General features: G+C 33.9%; 1 protein-coding gene across 1 annotated transcript; it reads left to right on the forward strand.

Moving 5' to 3' along the window:
• The first annotated feature begins 268 nt into the window (after positions 1–268).
• Positions 269–2,848, forward strand: LOC126723272 (heavy metal-associated isoprenylated plant protein 3-like). Its single transcript, XM_050426604.1, has 5 exons — positions 269–426; positions 572–815; positions 1,156–1,361; positions 1,849–1,936; positions 2,077–2,848. Exons 1-5 carry the CDS (start codon positions 418–420, stop codon positions 2,610–2,612), a joined length of 1,083 nt encoding a protein of 360 aa, XP_050282561.1. The 5' UTR covers positions 269–417; the 3' UTR covers positions 2,613–2,848.
• The last annotated feature ends 14,767 nt before the right edge of the window (positions 2,849–17,615 follow it).

The raw sequence follows: 17,615 nt of genomic DNA on the forward strand, positions 1-17,615 counted from the left end.
TTCGCTTCTGCCCACTAAAACGACGTCGCACGTGTGCCAGACCCCCCACAACACGTCTTTAACAGTAACCCCTTATGGCACAAGTTTTTTTAGAATTTAGACCGACCAATCCCAATCATGTACATGCACGCACAATACATCATAGTACACACGGTTCACACACATAACATACATACATACATACACAACATAAAAACAATTTCAACACCATCATCATCATGATCAATCACTCATGCCACGTTAGCATTACCCTATTATTTCTCTCTCTCTCTCTTTCTCTCACTCACCAACACACCATTTCCTCCTTCCTCTTTAAATACGGAGTTTACCAGACACGTTTTCATTCTACGATTCGGTTTCGGAGGAGAGCAAAAAAAAAAAAAAACCAAAAACCAAAAACCCAAAACCGACTCTGCAATGGCCAAGGTGAGTCGGTTCTGTTCTTCCTTGCTATTACTACTATTTATGCATCGTTTTCTCTGTTTTGCTCTTTGATTTTTTGTTTTTGTTTTGTTTGGTTCATGTGTGTGTTATAATGGGGTTGAGTACTTTGTTCCATTTTGTGTTACAGAAGAAGAACAAGAACAAGAGCAACCAGAACCCAAACCCAAACCAGAATCAGAAGGCCAATGAGGCCGAGGCCAAGAGCGAGGAGGTGGTGACCGAGAAGGTGGTGGCGGCGGAGGAGAAGAAGGACAATGGCGGAGGAGAGAAGAAAAACAAGGACTCGAATTCTCTCACGTCGGTTTACAAGATCGACATGCATTGCGAAGGCTGCGCCACCAAGATTAAGCGATGCGTCAAAGATTTCCAAGGTTTCGTATCAAATACCTCTCTCCGATTCCAACAAATCTTTGTTTAACAATCTATTGCGTCGGTAGTTTCTTTTTTTTTTGTCAAAAATTTGTTGACAAAATAAGGAAGTAGATGTATAAGTTTGTGTTTGTTTATGCAGAAAATTTTATTTTATTTTTCTAGTCAGATTTGACAAAATCGAATCTGGAAACCGTTTTTTTCCTCAAAATACTCTTGAAAGACCAAAATTTATTCTTTTTTTTTTTTTTTTAATATTCTGGCCTTTTCCAAAACTACCCTTAACGATTTTGAGATTCCTTTGTACTGAAACAACGTTGGTGATTGGTTCTTCCTTTTCAGGCGTGGAGGATGTAAAGACGGAGATGGCGCTGAACAAGCTGACGGTGGTCGGAAAAGTGGACCCCACGAAACTGAGAGACAAGCTGTCTGAGAAAACGAAGAAGAATGTGGAGCTTGTCTCTCCTCTGCCTCCTAAGAAAGACAACAAAGCCGCAGCCGACGAAAGCAAACCTGAGAAGAAAGCCGAGGACAAAAAACCCAAAGAGGTATCTCTATCTGCTAACATGCGCCGCTCTCTCTCTCACTTTTTTGTTTTGTATTGTAGTAGTAGTATTTTTTTAAGGTATTCACTGATATTAAAAAATAGTACTCCTCACTCCTCTCAGCCTTTGTTTTTTCAATAAAGTTGCTGGGTTTTGCGCATCAGGCTCATGTTAGCGCTGGTTTTCTTGTACTATTAATAGGCGCAGTTTAACCATTAATACGGTGCACATGTTAGTGTCTCAAGCTTGTCATTCAAATTTATTTTGGATGTCCTTCAGAATTTATTATGGTATCAGAATTTACTTTGGTTAACTTGCTATTTCAGTTTTTGTGTCGGACTTTGGGATTCAGTTTTAGTAGATTGGACCTATTAAATTCGTTACAATACAATTTCTTTTTTTTCTTTTTTTTTTTGAAAATAAGATTATTATTAATTTTGAGTTAAAAAAAAAACAATTAATAATTTTTGTATGAATTTGAATGGTACAGGCTCCGGTGACGACGGCGGTTTTGAAGCTGTCACTGCACTGCCAGGGGTGCATTGGGAAGATTAACAGATTAGTCGCTAGGACCAAAGGTAAGGTTCCGTTACAGTAACGGTGAAACCTGAAGTTTTTATTAATTAATTAATACTTAATTAAGTTAATTAACTGCTACTAATTTAATTAATGAAACTGATTTAGATTAATTTGGATGGTGGTGCTTTGATTATTGTAGGTGTGCAAGAAATGACACTGGACAAAGAGAAGGAATTGGTGATTGTGAAGGGTACTATGGATGCAAAGGCTTTAGCTGAAAGCTTGAGGGATAGGCTCAAGAGGCCAGTGGAAGTTGTGCCCCCAAAGAAAGAGAAAGAAGGCGGCGGTGGTGACGGTGACAAGAAGGATGGTGGCGGTGGGAAGAAGAAGGGTGGAGGAGATGGTGGGAAAGAGCAAGGTGGTGGCGGTGGCGGTGGCGGTGGCGGCGGTGGTAATGTAATGATGGAGAATAGAATGGAGGTTTTGGGACATCCCGGGTTTGGATATTACGACAATGGATACGGGTATGGTAGCGGGTTTGTTAATGGGTATGGGCATGCTAATGGGAGTGAGTATGGATATGGGCACGGATATGGAGGACCCATGGGTGGACCTATGGGTGGACCCATGGGCGTACCTGTGGGTGGACCCGTGGGCGTACCTGTGGGTGGGCACTTGCAACACGCACCAACTATGTTCAGTGATGAAAACCCAAATGCTTGCTCTATCATGTGAAGGAATGAAGGGAAAATAGTTTTTGAAGGCCATGGATATTACTGCTACTAAGTTTCAGAAGACAGATTTTGAGATATACCACTATGAAAGAGAAATGTAAATAAGAGATTAGAAGAATAGTGGGTGATGGCTTTAAAAATTTGTTTTTATTTTTATTTTTCTGTACCAATACCTAGTTGGTTTATAGAAGTACTTTCTTACTTATTATTAAATTTCAGGATTTGTTTTGTCGTTAATTGGTAGTAATGATTTTTGATTCCAATTACTTTAGATATTTTTTGGTGCTTAACAACAAGTAGGCTTTATCGTTTTGCTTATAACTCTGGGTCACTCTGTTTTTTTATATTTAAAGCCTAAACCATCATAGGCCATGGTGGTTTGGTGGTAGTATTAATTGTGAGCCGTCGTTTTATCTCTCCGATCACCGTGATGACTCAAACCAGTTAGACATGGACTTGTCACTCAAGTCACATTCAGCAAGGTTATCAAAAAAGAAAAAAAAAAAAAGTCACACTCAACAATTCCATCGTGTCCGGTATGCCAACTAATATGGTCAATATTATATAATTGCATACATGATCTGGAAGATTCTCTATCTATGATATTTTTTTTTTCTTTTCAAAATGGATAAGTTTTAAATTGATTGATTAATTAATCTCAGCTAACACACCCACCGGTCCATTGAAACTGAAAGGTCCCAAAAAAACAGAAAAACTGTTCTGATCATTGAATTGCAATTAAAAATTGGTAACGTTAACATCTTTAGGATATTGGTTAACAGTTTAATTAAAGAAAATTTTTATGAAAAAAAAATAATTAATATTTTAGTAAATTTTTTTTATTTTTTATAAAAATAATGTCAAAATTTTTCTAATATAGATGGTTAACCAATGCCCTAAATGTGGTGATTGGTTAACCATCACCTAATTAGCAAATCATAAAATTGGGTAATGTTGAAGAGTATTTTTAGGGTATTAGTTAATAATCATGTTAAAGAAAGTTTTTATAAAAAAATAAAAAATTAATATTTTAATAATTTTTTTTAATATAAAAATGATGTCAAAATTTTCTTAAAATGATCGATGTACTGATACTCTAAATGATACTCTAAAAGTGTTAGTTAGCATCTCCCTTCAAAATTAAACCTCAAGAGTCAAAGTCGGTGTGGCTCCGGAGCTTGATTTTTTTGTCAAAAGTGGATCCACCTCGGCAGAGCATAATAATGCCATTTGTCAAATCCTAAAGAATTATGTGATAATCAAGTAAAGTAAATTTGAATTCTCATGCCCCATGACAAAGCTACGTGTGACTTATTGAACATTTTCATCTACCCTTATCTGAAGCATTTAATGCCAAATTATGCTACTCAAAATGGTACGAAAACCATTTTTAGTAACATGTACATACATATAGGCTTGTTTTTCATTAATATACTCTAGCGCCCACCCTCTCTTTTATTTTTGTTCTCACAAGTGCAAGAAAATACACTAATTTTCTAGCACACTTCAAACCACGTGTGATACCAAACTAACTATATACCCACCCTACAGCTAGCCTCCCCTAATGGCTAATGCGCTTTTGCTAACCATTACCAAGTGGTACCTATAGAATACTTTGCTCGTAATAATTAATAACATTCTGTCATTAAAGATTTGTTATGAGAAAGTGTTTGTGGGAATAATATGAATATTGCATTTCTTAATGCGGTATGTTTCACTCTCTAGAATTGGAGCTACTCAAGCAATCAACAAACAAATTTCAATAAATCTATGTCTCAAAACTCAACTAGAAAAATAAATTGAACATGATAGGGATTAGGGAATGTTAATATTGATTTCTTATTTCAACTTGTTTTGTTTAGTCTTTAAAAGCCTTATTCTTTTAAAAAATATATATAATAATATTTTTACAAATTGTAGTTAATATATAATAAGAATCATATCAATTATAGAATCATATAAAAACTATCTACCTAACTCACTCTAAAAATCAAACTTATCAATGAAAGGGCAAAGCTTGAATCTGTATTCAATTGTACTAGATCCATTATATGTTCACTTTTGGTTACGTGTCAAGATTCCAAGATGCTTTTTTAGTGTCACATTCACACCTATCTATCACCCATCAATTATTCACTTATTATTTGAGGCAATGAATCGACCCATGAACCTGCGAAACACGCACAACAAAATTCACAAGTGTCGTATATGCTCGTATGGGGTGGCCTGAACCTGAGGCGTTTTGTGCAGAGCCAAATGCTTTTCCTTCCTATTGTCCCTTTGTGCAGTCGCAGTACATCAATATGTACTAGCCATTAGGGGGGCAAGGGAGCATTTTGTGAAAAGTACATGGCTAGTGGAGTTTTAAGTTTTAACACTAGGCCACAGCATATTTAGGATATACATGAAATATGAATTATTGAACTAGAACCACAAAAAATTCTATAATTTTTGCAAATCGGAACTCGCCACATGAGCTTCTGTGGTTTTTACTTTTATCATTTACAAGTCATAATATAACGGCCACAAAAAATTCTATAATTTTTACTAATCGGAACTCGCCACATAAGCTTACATGGTTTTTACTTTTATCATTTTTAAGTCATCATATAACGACTTGCGTGATAAAAATAGTGAAACTTTTTTATAGTCTAACATTTTCTTGACCTATTTCCTATTACCTGCGTGACTCTTAAAAAAGACAGTTGCTTTTCATTTTTTCTCTGTCAAGTACATCTATAATGCTATATGGGTTGGCTGCTCCATCACCAATACTGGCAATACACACTACTCAGCTTCTTTTACCCACTAAAAGTGGAGAGAACAAAAAAGTACCATATTAATAATATAATAATATTTTTAAGTACTCAACTTTTTCTCAAAACCCATCATGCAAGGAGCATGCATGTACGGCTGATAAATTTTCAGAGAAAGGAAAAAAGAAATAATAATAACAATACAATACAATACTGCATTATAGATTTTATTTATAAATTGAAATTCACACCACAACAACTTAGAATATAAGGTAGCTAGCTTGATTGCCGCTTAAAATACAAAGTTTATTACGGGGAATATGCTAAATTTTATAATTGCAATGACTTAAAACTTAGAATAATGTACTTAATTACCAAAAAGAACTATTGTATTTGGTCAAATGTACAAGAACATTCCTCGAACCTTCTTGAATGTGGCTTTGATAAAATCCAAATTATTAGGATAGTTGCAAAGAAAGAGTGGGCAAAGCTCTTTTTTCATCTTTTTTTTTTTTTTTGGCTAACTTTATTGTCTAGAACCTAGGACCTATAATTACACCCAAAGAGCTAAACGTCTCTAAAGTTGCAAAAGAAAGACCTTAAAAATTAGAGAACGTGTGCAATCATCATGGAGTTGGTATGGATGCATATGGTGCACAATGATGCCACATGTCATGAACCCATATGAGCATGTCATATTTCTCTGTTTTTCCCTGTAATTTTCAATTTTGTCTACGTACCTTCGTGAAAGAAACATGAACCTTCATAAAAGGGCTCTGGGAGAAAAGGTACACAACCAAACAACCAAAACACTTTCTCTGAATCACCCTAATATTTTGGCAATTAGTAAATCATATAAAGGTGCTAATAAATTCCAAAATTTTTTCAATGTTTGGTGAATGGGAAAGTGACATGTGTCAAAGAACAGAGAAAAAAAATTTAATACAGAGAATTAATACAAGAATATTCCTTCAACGACCTCATGAGTGGTCAACATCGATCATTGAATATAAATGTATATTCTCTAAAAAGAAAATTACTGTTTATAAGTGGGTGTTGTGGGTCTAATTTAAAAAAAAAAAAAAAAATTTACAAAACAGGTAAATGAAAATGGAGATTCCAAGTCCATGTGATCAAAGGGGTTTTATTTTTTTTAGGCCTTTGGCTTTTTCTTTGGACGTGATGATTGCATGAGCTCAATCCCATGTGTGCAGGGGTAGGGGGCATGTCAAAAAAAGTGGATTAAAGTTAAAAAAAGGAATTTCATTTTCGGATGGAAAGTCCTTTTCCCTGAGCATTTGGAGGCAATTATACTAACAAAAGTAAAAAAAATGTATGTCACAAGGGTTCTTCTCTATACTTATTTAAAAACTTTCTTTTCTTATTTTCCGGAAAAGCTAAAATACATTTTTGAGTATGTTTGACAAATACTTGCAGCTTTTAGCTTTTTATTTATTTAATTTTTACTTTTTTTTTTCAAAATTTAACAAAACTTAAAAAAATAATAAAAAATACTAAGTTAGCTTTTAAGCCATTGTTATGTGTTTAATGTAAAAGTTACCAAAAGTTATATATTTTGTACCATATTTAGTAAATAAACTATCAAAAATTACGAAATACACATAATTTATTATTATTATTAAAGAGGTAAAGTAGCAAATTTGAAAGTAATGGTAAAATACATATCATAATAATATATATAATATAAGTGTTATGTTAACGAATGCCCTTATGACATTTGTTAATATACCATGAAAAGAAAGTTTTAATATTACTTTTATGAAAAATATAAAAAGAGGTGAAAAAAATCTTTTACTTTTTTCTTTTATCATATAAAGGTATATTCTAAACCAATGGCTCTAAGCTATCCATTAACACTTTCCATAATATAATTTGTTGCACTAGTTTTGGTGAGCAAATCAAGATCATGTATGCGTTGCTCATAATGATTGCTTGAGGGCAAGGCACAAACTCCTCGGCCTGTCAACATCTTGATCAAATGTTGCATGATGAAGCTGTATATTTTATCGGAGATAGTTCACATGTAAAAGCAAAGCATATGACAACTTTATAAGTTTATATGATTCCTGATAGAGTCCGGCTCATAATTTTTCATATTGCACTAAGGATGTTGTCAGGTTTGATATATCAAATATGTTGTACGATGTTGGTTTGGTTCATGAACAATGATATGCTTAAGCAATCCACCTGCCAACTCTCTCACCACCAAAGAAAAGAAAAAAAAATTACAATTTGAAAAATATAGCTTAAGCTCTCGGATGAGAAAGAGGTGGGATTAGGTTGAGAATTTGAGATAGATATTCTGGTTGATGAAGGTAAGGATAGTGTAATAGGTGAATGGTATGTGGTAGGTATTAAAGTTCGGATTAGGAATTGATCTTATGTCGTTCTGCCGTCATAAAAAAATAAAAAAATAAAAGTAGTCTTATCAACAGTTTTGTAGTTCAACTTATATTTCTTAGTGTTTTCATAAGAAATAATCGTGATTCAAATATCGTCTTTCCCATTGTAACGGTTGGATTTATATATAAATAAATAAATAAAAGTACCTAACCTTAAAATGCCACAAACCTAAATCAGTGCACGAAACTCCAAGGTAATTTAAAATTGATCTTTGATAAGTCTTTTTTTGAATGCATTCTATTATTCTTCTGTCAACTAAATTTGACGATGTAAAAAAGAAAGATGATGATATATATATATATATATATATATATAAAGCAATTAATAACATCTTTCTTTTTGGCTTACTTGTGTTTTTATCTCTTTGTCCAAAAAGATAAAGGGAAAAGAAATCATCATATTGTCACCTTTAGGCTTCATCGATTTGCTATTGTAAACTTTTGCAATGGATCGCTGTCCACTCACTATCATCAGGTTTCTTTTTAGTCACATCGATCGCTTTGGTAAATTGAAATTTCACTAGAAAATATTGGTGAATTATGTGATGTACAATTGCAGATTCATAGGCAGAAAGTTACAAAATTTGAAAACTATTAGATGAATTGCACTTAAGCAAGTTGTTGCACAGGGTTGTTAGTGGTGATCTTTTGGAAAAGCAAAGCCATCAAAGCAGCTTTATCAAGAGGAAAAATTCCAATACCCACTGTCACTTTTCCTTTTCCATCACAGCTTGTCAAGAATATCTATGGTGTTTTTTGCTTGATTGGATTAGACAGAAGCAACCTCAGCAAAAGTTTGAAGCCTCAGGACCACATGTTTTGCTACTATATTAAATTACACACTATTGTTCTAAAATTTGAAGACCCGGTGTGTCTCATTGTGATAAATTATGATAAATTACACTTTTTTTGGGGGGGATTTTTTCTGAGTTCTATCATAGAACTTACAAGGAAAAATCAAAGTGCTAAAATATAACTATGGGTCCCCAAAGGTTCTGAATATTTTGGAGAACAAAATGTGGACATTACTGGTAGGTGAATAGGGAGAGCTTGCTGGTAAAGAAGAGCAAGAAGATTAGGAAGAGGGTGGCAATCAGGAAACGTGGGCTACTTTTGAAGTCCCGTTGCTTTCTGATTTCACGTGTGGACTTCGATTCCAATAAACTTCTGCTGCATTACGAATGGGCTTACATTTATCGAATTGAAAATGCCATCAGGCCTGTTTGGTACATGTGTTTGAATACAAGTTTTCAGTTCTTAAACAATATTACACTTATTTTCATACACTTTTTCACTCACACGTATTTTTAAAAAACTGAAAACTGTTGTTTAAATACACGTACCAAATGGACTCCAAGATTACTGATAAAGGCCTTTTAAGTAAAAGCAAAATATCTTTATTTTCTTTGTTTTAGGTTAAATAATGGTAAAATTTTAATTAGTTATTAAAAAATATATTGGATGAAAATGAGATTAAAGGTAAGATGAAAATTATTGTTGTTTCCCTCAAAGGAAAAAATAAAAAATAAAAAAAGCTTCCAGTTAGTAGTTTAAATTGTCTAATTACAAATATTTTTTGGATTTTATTAATGAGTGTCTTAAAGGAAATTATTAGTAATTCATTTTAGAAAAGTTTTGACCCAACTTTTATGGGAAATATTAAAAAAAAATTAATTGCTTTTTTTCTTTTCCTATAAAACATTTTTTTTTTTTTTAAAAAAAAGGGGAAATTGTTCTTGTACACTCACTTTCATATAAGATGTTCACATTTTTTTTTAATAATATCCACATTTAACACATGAGTCTTGAAGCATTTGCATTAGCTTATGCAAAGTTTTTTTTTTTTTTTTTGTCTATTTTAGCATAAAATTTTAATTTTTATATTTTTACATAACCACTTTTCAACAATATTCATACCAGATCATCTATGTTACATTATATTTTATTAAAAAAAAATTAATATATACACAGTTATTGTAGTAATAATCTAAATTTACACAAGTTTGCATGGTTGATATGGGTGATTTTTGGAGTTGGATGTGCAAAATTTATCCATTATACTATTATACATGGGTTGATATGAGTGCTCTAATGGTTTGTACAGAAAAATATATGGGTGAATGTGTAATGATCAATGCCTTTTCAAAAAAGGAAAAATAATGCAAAATACTAATGGCTAAAAAGTTACAAAACAAAAAGGGGGCATGAGATTTTGATTTTCAGGCACTTCCTTGGGTTATGCTCCCAAGTCCCAACTCCATGAATTGATTGAATTTAATCTAAGGCCTTCCGTGTCTTGGTTGGCAATTCCTAGAACGCATTGCAAGGAAATGTTATCAGTTAAAGAGCTTCTAAAATCATTAGCTTGATTTGGCACACTGGTCCATGATATCGACTCAGGCTTTGTTGCCTAGTCGGTGTGGTAATTGAATGTGCAATTGTGCATGTTGATGCATCATGCAATATATATATATATATTGGATGGACCTACTCGTGCAAGGATGGCCATGAGCCTTGTATCACTTTATTCTTTATCTGTATGCAATACTCTTTCAGTAATTTTTCAAGTTTTGAATGAATGATGAATCTATCATCTTGCTGTGTACAAACTCTGAAAATACGTACGCCTTTAATAGACCTAGTTCTTTATCATCTCTAAAGCCCTTATACATAAAGAATTACTCTATTTGCTTTCGTAGAAAATATTTTCCAAAAAATTACTCCTTTTCTACCAAAAATATTTTGAAATATTGATTTGTTTTTTCTAAGTTTGTTAAAAACCTTAAAAATCGCTAAAATATGTGCAATTTATCTAAGAATTTGTGATGGGTTTGTGTGTGTCATAAATGTTCTACCTTTTCATATGTGAGGGCAATCCTTCACCCTCAGAATAACAATTTTTTTTTTTTTTTAAGGCCTTTGTGCAACCCTCACAATTTTATTTTATTTAAAAAAAATAGATGAGCAAGAAATTAAAATAAGCATCAAGCAATAACAATACAATACAATACAACAACTCAGCAGCAACTTTCAACTCAGTAAACACCTGCATCTAGATTACTAGTCCTAATAACAAAAACAAAGATGCCCCCCATAAACAGCATAAAGCACTGTTTTTTTACGGACTGCCAGAATTTACTAGCACTTCCAACTCTATTCTTTAATTCCCACCGTATCATTTTTAGCTAGTCTACAGAGCAATGATTTCAAGCTTCCACCCTTTAGTCTAGATTCACCCCCATTGGTACTTTGGCATTCCAATCAAACACCATGATATCAAACATCTCCATTTTCTTCTCGAAAAGGAGCACTCAAAGAATAAGTGCTTCTCTCTTTCTGTTCTCATCTTGCACAACACACATTCAGTATCCACAACAATACCCCAACCCATTAGTTGAGCCTTAGTTGTGAGTCTATTATGAATAGTCAGCCACCCAATAAAAGCATGTTTTGAAATTGCCTTAGGAAACCGTAGTATTTTCCACCATCCTACCTCAAGAATCTTATTTCTGACGTTATTATAGGTCTCTCTATAGGTGTATCTCCTTGATTTTGAAAAAGTCTAGATAGGTTTGTCTTCTTGTATAATTGCAATCAAACTTAACTTGCTTTTGAATACACATTACTACATTAGGTCCTCGATCTGATTTGACAGGAGGCCAAACCAAGTCTCTATATTAAGAAACACTAAATACTTTGGAATCTATTGAGCTGGCTGCATCATAGATTGCCCGATATCCATATTTGAGGAATAGAATGCCAATTGGGTGCCACCAGTCATGCAAAATATAATATTTATAAAATCATCTCTTGTAGAGGAGTTCCATCATTGAAATTGTGCCCAATGCCTAGTGCTTTAAGGGTGTGTTACCTAGTTTGTATATATCCGTGCGTATGTGTGTATCTATGTTTATGTTTATGTCTATATGTTTGTACTACGACATTTCATGAATCTATGTAAAACTCATCATTCGTCCCCCCCCCCCCCCCCACCCCCCAAAACAGTGACAAATTTGAAATCTCTCTTTGAACAAACCACCTCAAGTCTTCTTCAATGTCTTCACCTTTTCAATGCTTCTCAAACTCCATGAAGTGATAGCTACAAAATGAGCTTTAAGCCAATTGGATCTAACATCTTATTTAGCAATGAATAGTTAAATAATAATAATAATAACACCCACTAAACCATTTATGCTTAAAAGGCTGTATTAATGTCTTCAAATCTTTTGAAGCAATCGCTCCCTTAATCATTTGCTTCCATACATCTGTCCGTGCCTTTTGAGAATAATAACTATAGTCTATATGTTTGCATATATTTTTATCTTGTAAATATGTGTAAAAACACTAAGGTGTTATATTTTTAAGTTCTTAACTACTTTTCTTGCAAATGTTAGCCTTAGCCCTACAGTAACAGCTGGTTGAGTGACATGTACACGCTTGAATGAAATTTGATTAATAGAGAAACAGCAATGGGAGTATCTCCACTTACCCACAAATGTTTGATGCTTTAATGAGAGATTGAGAACTCTAATGTGATATGAGAGAGAGAGAGAGAGAGAGAGAGAGAGAGAGAGAGAGAAATTTGTGAATAAAATGAAAGAAAGAATATCATCAAACTATAATGTCTCACATAATGGGGGCGAAACACCCTACATTTCATAATCTTTGTCAAAGCGTATGAAGTTTGGTGCAAGGGGCTTGTGGATGAATTTAGCAAAAATTTGATTGAAAATTTGTGATGTCATGCCTAATGCTATTGCTCTAAGGTTGTTTACCCTTTGTTTTTTAAACTTATATAAAACCCATCTGTCTTCTCCCAAATGGTGGCAATTCACCCAAAGTCTCTCCTTGTACAAACCACCCCAAACCTTATTTCAGAGGATAATACTTGTTACAAACAATTTGTTATATATAATTTTACATGCACCCTATTTTTTAACTGTAATTGTGATTTTTTTTTGGGAGAAGAGCTAAAATCGCGACATGAAGTCATGATTTTCAAGTTCAAAATTGTGACTTCATGGTTTCAGTTCAAAATTAGTGTATGCGTAAGACTGTGTAATAAACACAACCCTATTTTGTATTCACAAATAACTATGACTTGATGACATCCTTAGGGCGTTAGCGACTCCAATACTTCCACATAAAAATTTTTACTTTCTCAAACACTAATGGTATTATATAATATTGATAAAATCAAAATTGTCGTTAAACTAATTTCTTCAAATTAATTGTCCAAAATTATTAGTGAAGTAGTTAATTAAAGTAGAAAGGAGGGGGGGGGGGGGGGGGGGGTTTCAATTTTAAGTGGTCTTGAAAAGACAAATATCTTGCTGGTATCTTTTGCATGCAATGCTATAATAATACTGAGAAGTTTCATTTGGAGAACTTAGAAGTTAATATATCCTATATGAGTGCATGCAACTTTGATGTAACACCCTAGCTAGTAAGATATATAGCCTCGAATTTTCTTTTGGCCATTGATGAGATTAATAATTGTCTCTACATGTGAAAAAAAATCACTCATAAAACATATAAGAGAACAAATAATCAGAACGCATTCATCATAATCCCCATCCTTTTGCCAGAGTAATGTTGTAATTTATTCAAGCAATTATGGACACTCTGTTTTTCACTGTGCGAAAGTTTCACCAAGAGAGAAAAGTTTGGTTTGTGATTCTTATGAGAAATAAAAGTGTATTCATAGGCACCATTATAATTAGTTCATAACAGATTGATCCTGAGTTGCACGCAAGCAACTTTTTGTACTGGGTATTAATGAAATTGTGTGGAAATGTAATAGCTATGAAAACAAAAGAAGTGTCATTTAATGGCATTTTCCATTGCTCATTCTTGCACTTTTTCCCTTTCCATCATAGCAAGGTAAAGAAAGTCCGGTTGAGTGCAAGACAGTTCGAAATTTCTTAGAATGTGTATAAAAAGCAGACACAATTATGGGTGTGGTGGCAAACCCTTCTATAAGTTTGTGGCAGCTTTTAATTAGAATTATTTAAACTCTAATTACTTATCATATTAGGACTAATGAGTATTCTTGTTGTCATTGATTGATTATTTGATTTGCATATTGTTGACTGCATGGTCCATATAAGCTAGCTAGAAGTCTACTACTTCTTTTTGGTTGGATTTAGGTGCTCAACTTACTGCCAAAGGAGCTTTATGGCTAAGGCAAAGAGGGGGGGGAGGGGAAACACACACACATACATATTCTAAAGTGAAATGACTTGACCATGAAGACTTCAAAACAGTCAACTTCTGATTTAAGAGATAAGTCCTTTTATGGAGGATGGAAGCTAGTTTGCCAATAAGTGTAGGTTACTTTTTCTTTTTGCTGTTTTTCTTTTACTTTTACTTAAAAAAGGAAAGGAGTTTACAATGTATTGTAGCCTTGAATTTTGTTTTCCTTACAATAAGTGAAAGAGAAACACTCGAATTCAATTCTCCTCGTAAGAAATACTGATGAAATCACGTCTCTTGGAATATATCATTCAATCCTTATTGTCTTCAATTAATAAAAATGGTTATGATGTTTATTTTAGAATAAACAAGTTTGGAATATATTTTTCATCCTTCTTATTCTATCCAAATTGGACTACATTGGCATAAGTTTACTATAGATGGACCAGAAAAACTAAAACTTTTAGCCTCAAATTGTTCAGTATCATAATAAAATGACAAATGACATCAAAGCAAACTCAAGGGAGCGACACATTTAATAAATCATAAGAAACAACAATACAATAACATGATTAACATGTGATGAATGAGATGACAATTTTCCATAAAAAAAAACGTGATGAGTAGAACACACTAATTACTATAGTTACAAGAATTGATTCTCAAAAAAAAAAAAAAAAAAAAAAAAAAAAAATAGTTACAAGAATTCAAAAGGAGAAGTTAGCGCCTAATGCTAGGCAAGTTTAGGGCAATGTTTCACATATCATAGATAATTGTCAATAATCTTTAAGGTCTCAAGTATAAATAAAGCTGACACCCTTAACAAGAGACATATCTCAAATTGGTCATTCATTTGGTCTTATATGTTGGGTTAAAATGAATTGAACCCTTACAAATTAATTAATTACCCAAGTTAATTAATTAGGTTCAATTACATGTAATAGCATGGTAGCACAAACAAATCACCAAATTATCTAAATGCAGCAAAAAATAAATTTAACACAGGTGATTTGTTTATGAATGGAGAAAACTACTGAGACAAAACCTCACTGGGTGATTTTATGGTCACCATTCCCAAGAATCCACTATTGTCAATCACAAGCGGTTACAAGTATAAGGAATCTTACCAAACCCTTTGGCCTATCTTGAAATACCAACCTACAATTGAACCCTTACCCTAATACCCAATTGAACTTGTATTGTAGCGGCAATCTTTCCATTCAATGCACGAATACCAGTACATGATTAATCAATGATACACGGATCCCAGTACGTGACTAATTCTAGCAACTTGAAAAGGTTGTTGGCTGCAAAGTTTTTCAGTTCATCAACAATAAAGATCAGGAAGCTCCTTGATCATAAAACCCTTGGCATAAAGACGTAGTAGCTTCTTTCAGAAAGAACAAGGCACTAGGTCATCGTTTGCATACACGACAGTATTTAAAATAATCCTTATATATGTCTAGGATTATGAAAAAAGAAATCTTATACAAATATACAAGTATTGTAGCGGCAATCTTTCCGTTCAATGCACGAATACCAGTACATGATTAATCAATGATACACGGATCCCAGTACGTGACTAATTCTAGCAACTTGAAAAGGTTGTTGGCTGCAAAGTTTTTCAGTTCATCAACAATAAAGATCAGGAAGCTCCTTGATCATAAAACCCTTGGCATAAAGACGTAGTAGCTTCTTTCAGAAAGAACAAGGCATTAGGTCATCATTTGCATACACGACAGCATTTAAAATAATCCTTATATATGTCTAGGGTTATGAAAAAAGAAATCTTATACAAATATACAAGTATGGGCCGAAAATAAGATCTGGAATTTCTGATTTCGTAAGTCTCGACAAAAACAGCTTCTATTGAGCTTCGACTTTAAATCTTGATAGAAGTCTTTCTGTCGAGATTGCTATCGAGTTTTAATGAACAGATCTTCTTCACTTGTTTCTTAGTCAGATCTTTATGGCTTTAACACTTGACTTGAACAACATGTTTCTTGAAGTCTTAAACTCATCCTAGATCTACCCAATTACAAGTAAAGTTCATTTTGTCAAAGGATTAGCCAATTATATAAAATATGTCCCTAACAATATCTCCTTTGGCAATCTGTGACAAAACCACAACAAAACAAATAATCATGAGAGAAGTCTTAAATCACTAAACTCATAACCACTTGTTATATTACAAAGTAAATCTATCCCTACTACAAAATCTTGAAAAACTTTGCAAGAAAAGAGTTCACGACATGATAGACTTTCACAACTTGTCTTTCTGAAACAATTAAACGAAACTCATCAAGGCATCATGTGTGAAACAAAAATAAAGATTGCATACATTAAAAAAAAAAAAAAAAACATGTGTATAAAGATAGAAAATAAACAACATATGTAGAGGTATGTGAAGAAAAACATACATCATCATCATATATGAAAATAAAGTACAATGTATGTAAATAAATGGTCACAAGACTAGTATACAAGAGGCTCATGTAAATAAAGAAGAAAAGAAAATATATAAAGTCCTCACTACATCCCTTAAAACTATATACACTCCCCCTATCAAAAAATCCTATACTAACTCTCTCCCTAAGTACAAGACTACTCTCAAACCCAAAACTAGTTTCCTTTTTTGTCATGAATGACAAGGGGCAAGTCACTGAGAGGTTGTCATCTCATCATCACTAGAAGAGTCAGCATCATCCTCATCATCAGGAGAGGCCTCCGGAGAAGGAGAAGGAGAAGGAGCAAGACCAGCCATGCGAGCCTGCCTACGAGCAATGCGTTATACTCAAGTGTTCATCTGACACATCTCATCAATGAGATAGTCAAGATGACCACCAAAGTCAGCCTGTATCTACTGAAGCTGCTTTATGATGGCCTCGAGGGTCACACCACTAGCTATGGAAGAGGAAGGGGCGGAAGAAAATGGAGCCAAAGAAGGTGGAGTTGCAAAAGTTGCAAGATCGGTCGTCGCTACTCATGGCCGCTTCAATTGAAGCTAAGCTTCACTTCGTTGGACAGAACTAGTGCTGATGGCACCTATGCTGATGGCACCCATAACGGTGAAAAGAGGAGAGAGAGAGATGAATGGGAATGAAGAAGTGCTGAAGGATTTGCGTGATAGCCAAGGGAAAGATGAGCTTATCATGAGTAGCGGTATCCTGATACACATCTATGATAGATGTGATGAAGTGAGAGGGAAAGTCAATGGAAAAATCCTTCATCAAAGAAATAAAAAAACAAGCATGTGGCTCAGCGATGGACTTATAGTGAGACAAAGGTGTGAGAGTGAATGTCATCACCATGTTAAGGAATCTTGGGCCCTTTGCAAAATCCGAGCATGGAGTGTTTAGCTTACCACCCCATATGGAAGGAGTCCCACAAAAATGGGAGATGTTCATCTCTAGACATGGTTTGGAGACGATTACAGCCAGGGTAATCAGGATACGCTACCTTAGGGACTCGTAGTACCTCGGCAACAAGATCCGAGGTAACTACAATACGTGCACCTCTAAATCGCGTAGTGAACTGAGGCACAAAGGTATCGATGTTGTGTATGTTGGAGTAGAACTCCTATATAAACATGACGAGACAACACACGGGTTTCTCATAGAGAGATTCCCA

This window comes from Quercus robur, chromosome 1 (assembly GCF_932294415.1).
Source record: "Quercus robur chromosome 1, dhQueRobu3.1, whole genome shotgun sequence".
Taxonomy (NCBI): Eukaryota; Viridiplantae; Streptophyta; class Magnoliopsida; order Fagales; family Fagaceae; genus Quercus; species Quercus robur.

Excerpts from the sequence above, each read along its gene's own strand:
- LOC126723272 (XM_050426604.1), top strand. Across the intron at positions 816-1,155 it reads ATGCGTCAAAGATTTCCAAG|GCGTGGAGGATGTAAAGACG; the intron begins GTTTCGTATCAA and ends CTTCCTTTTCAG. Across the intron at positions 1,937-2,076 it reads ATTAGTCGCTAGGACCAAAG|GTGTGCAAGAAATGACACTG; the intron begins GTAAGGTTCCGT and ends TGATTATTGTAG.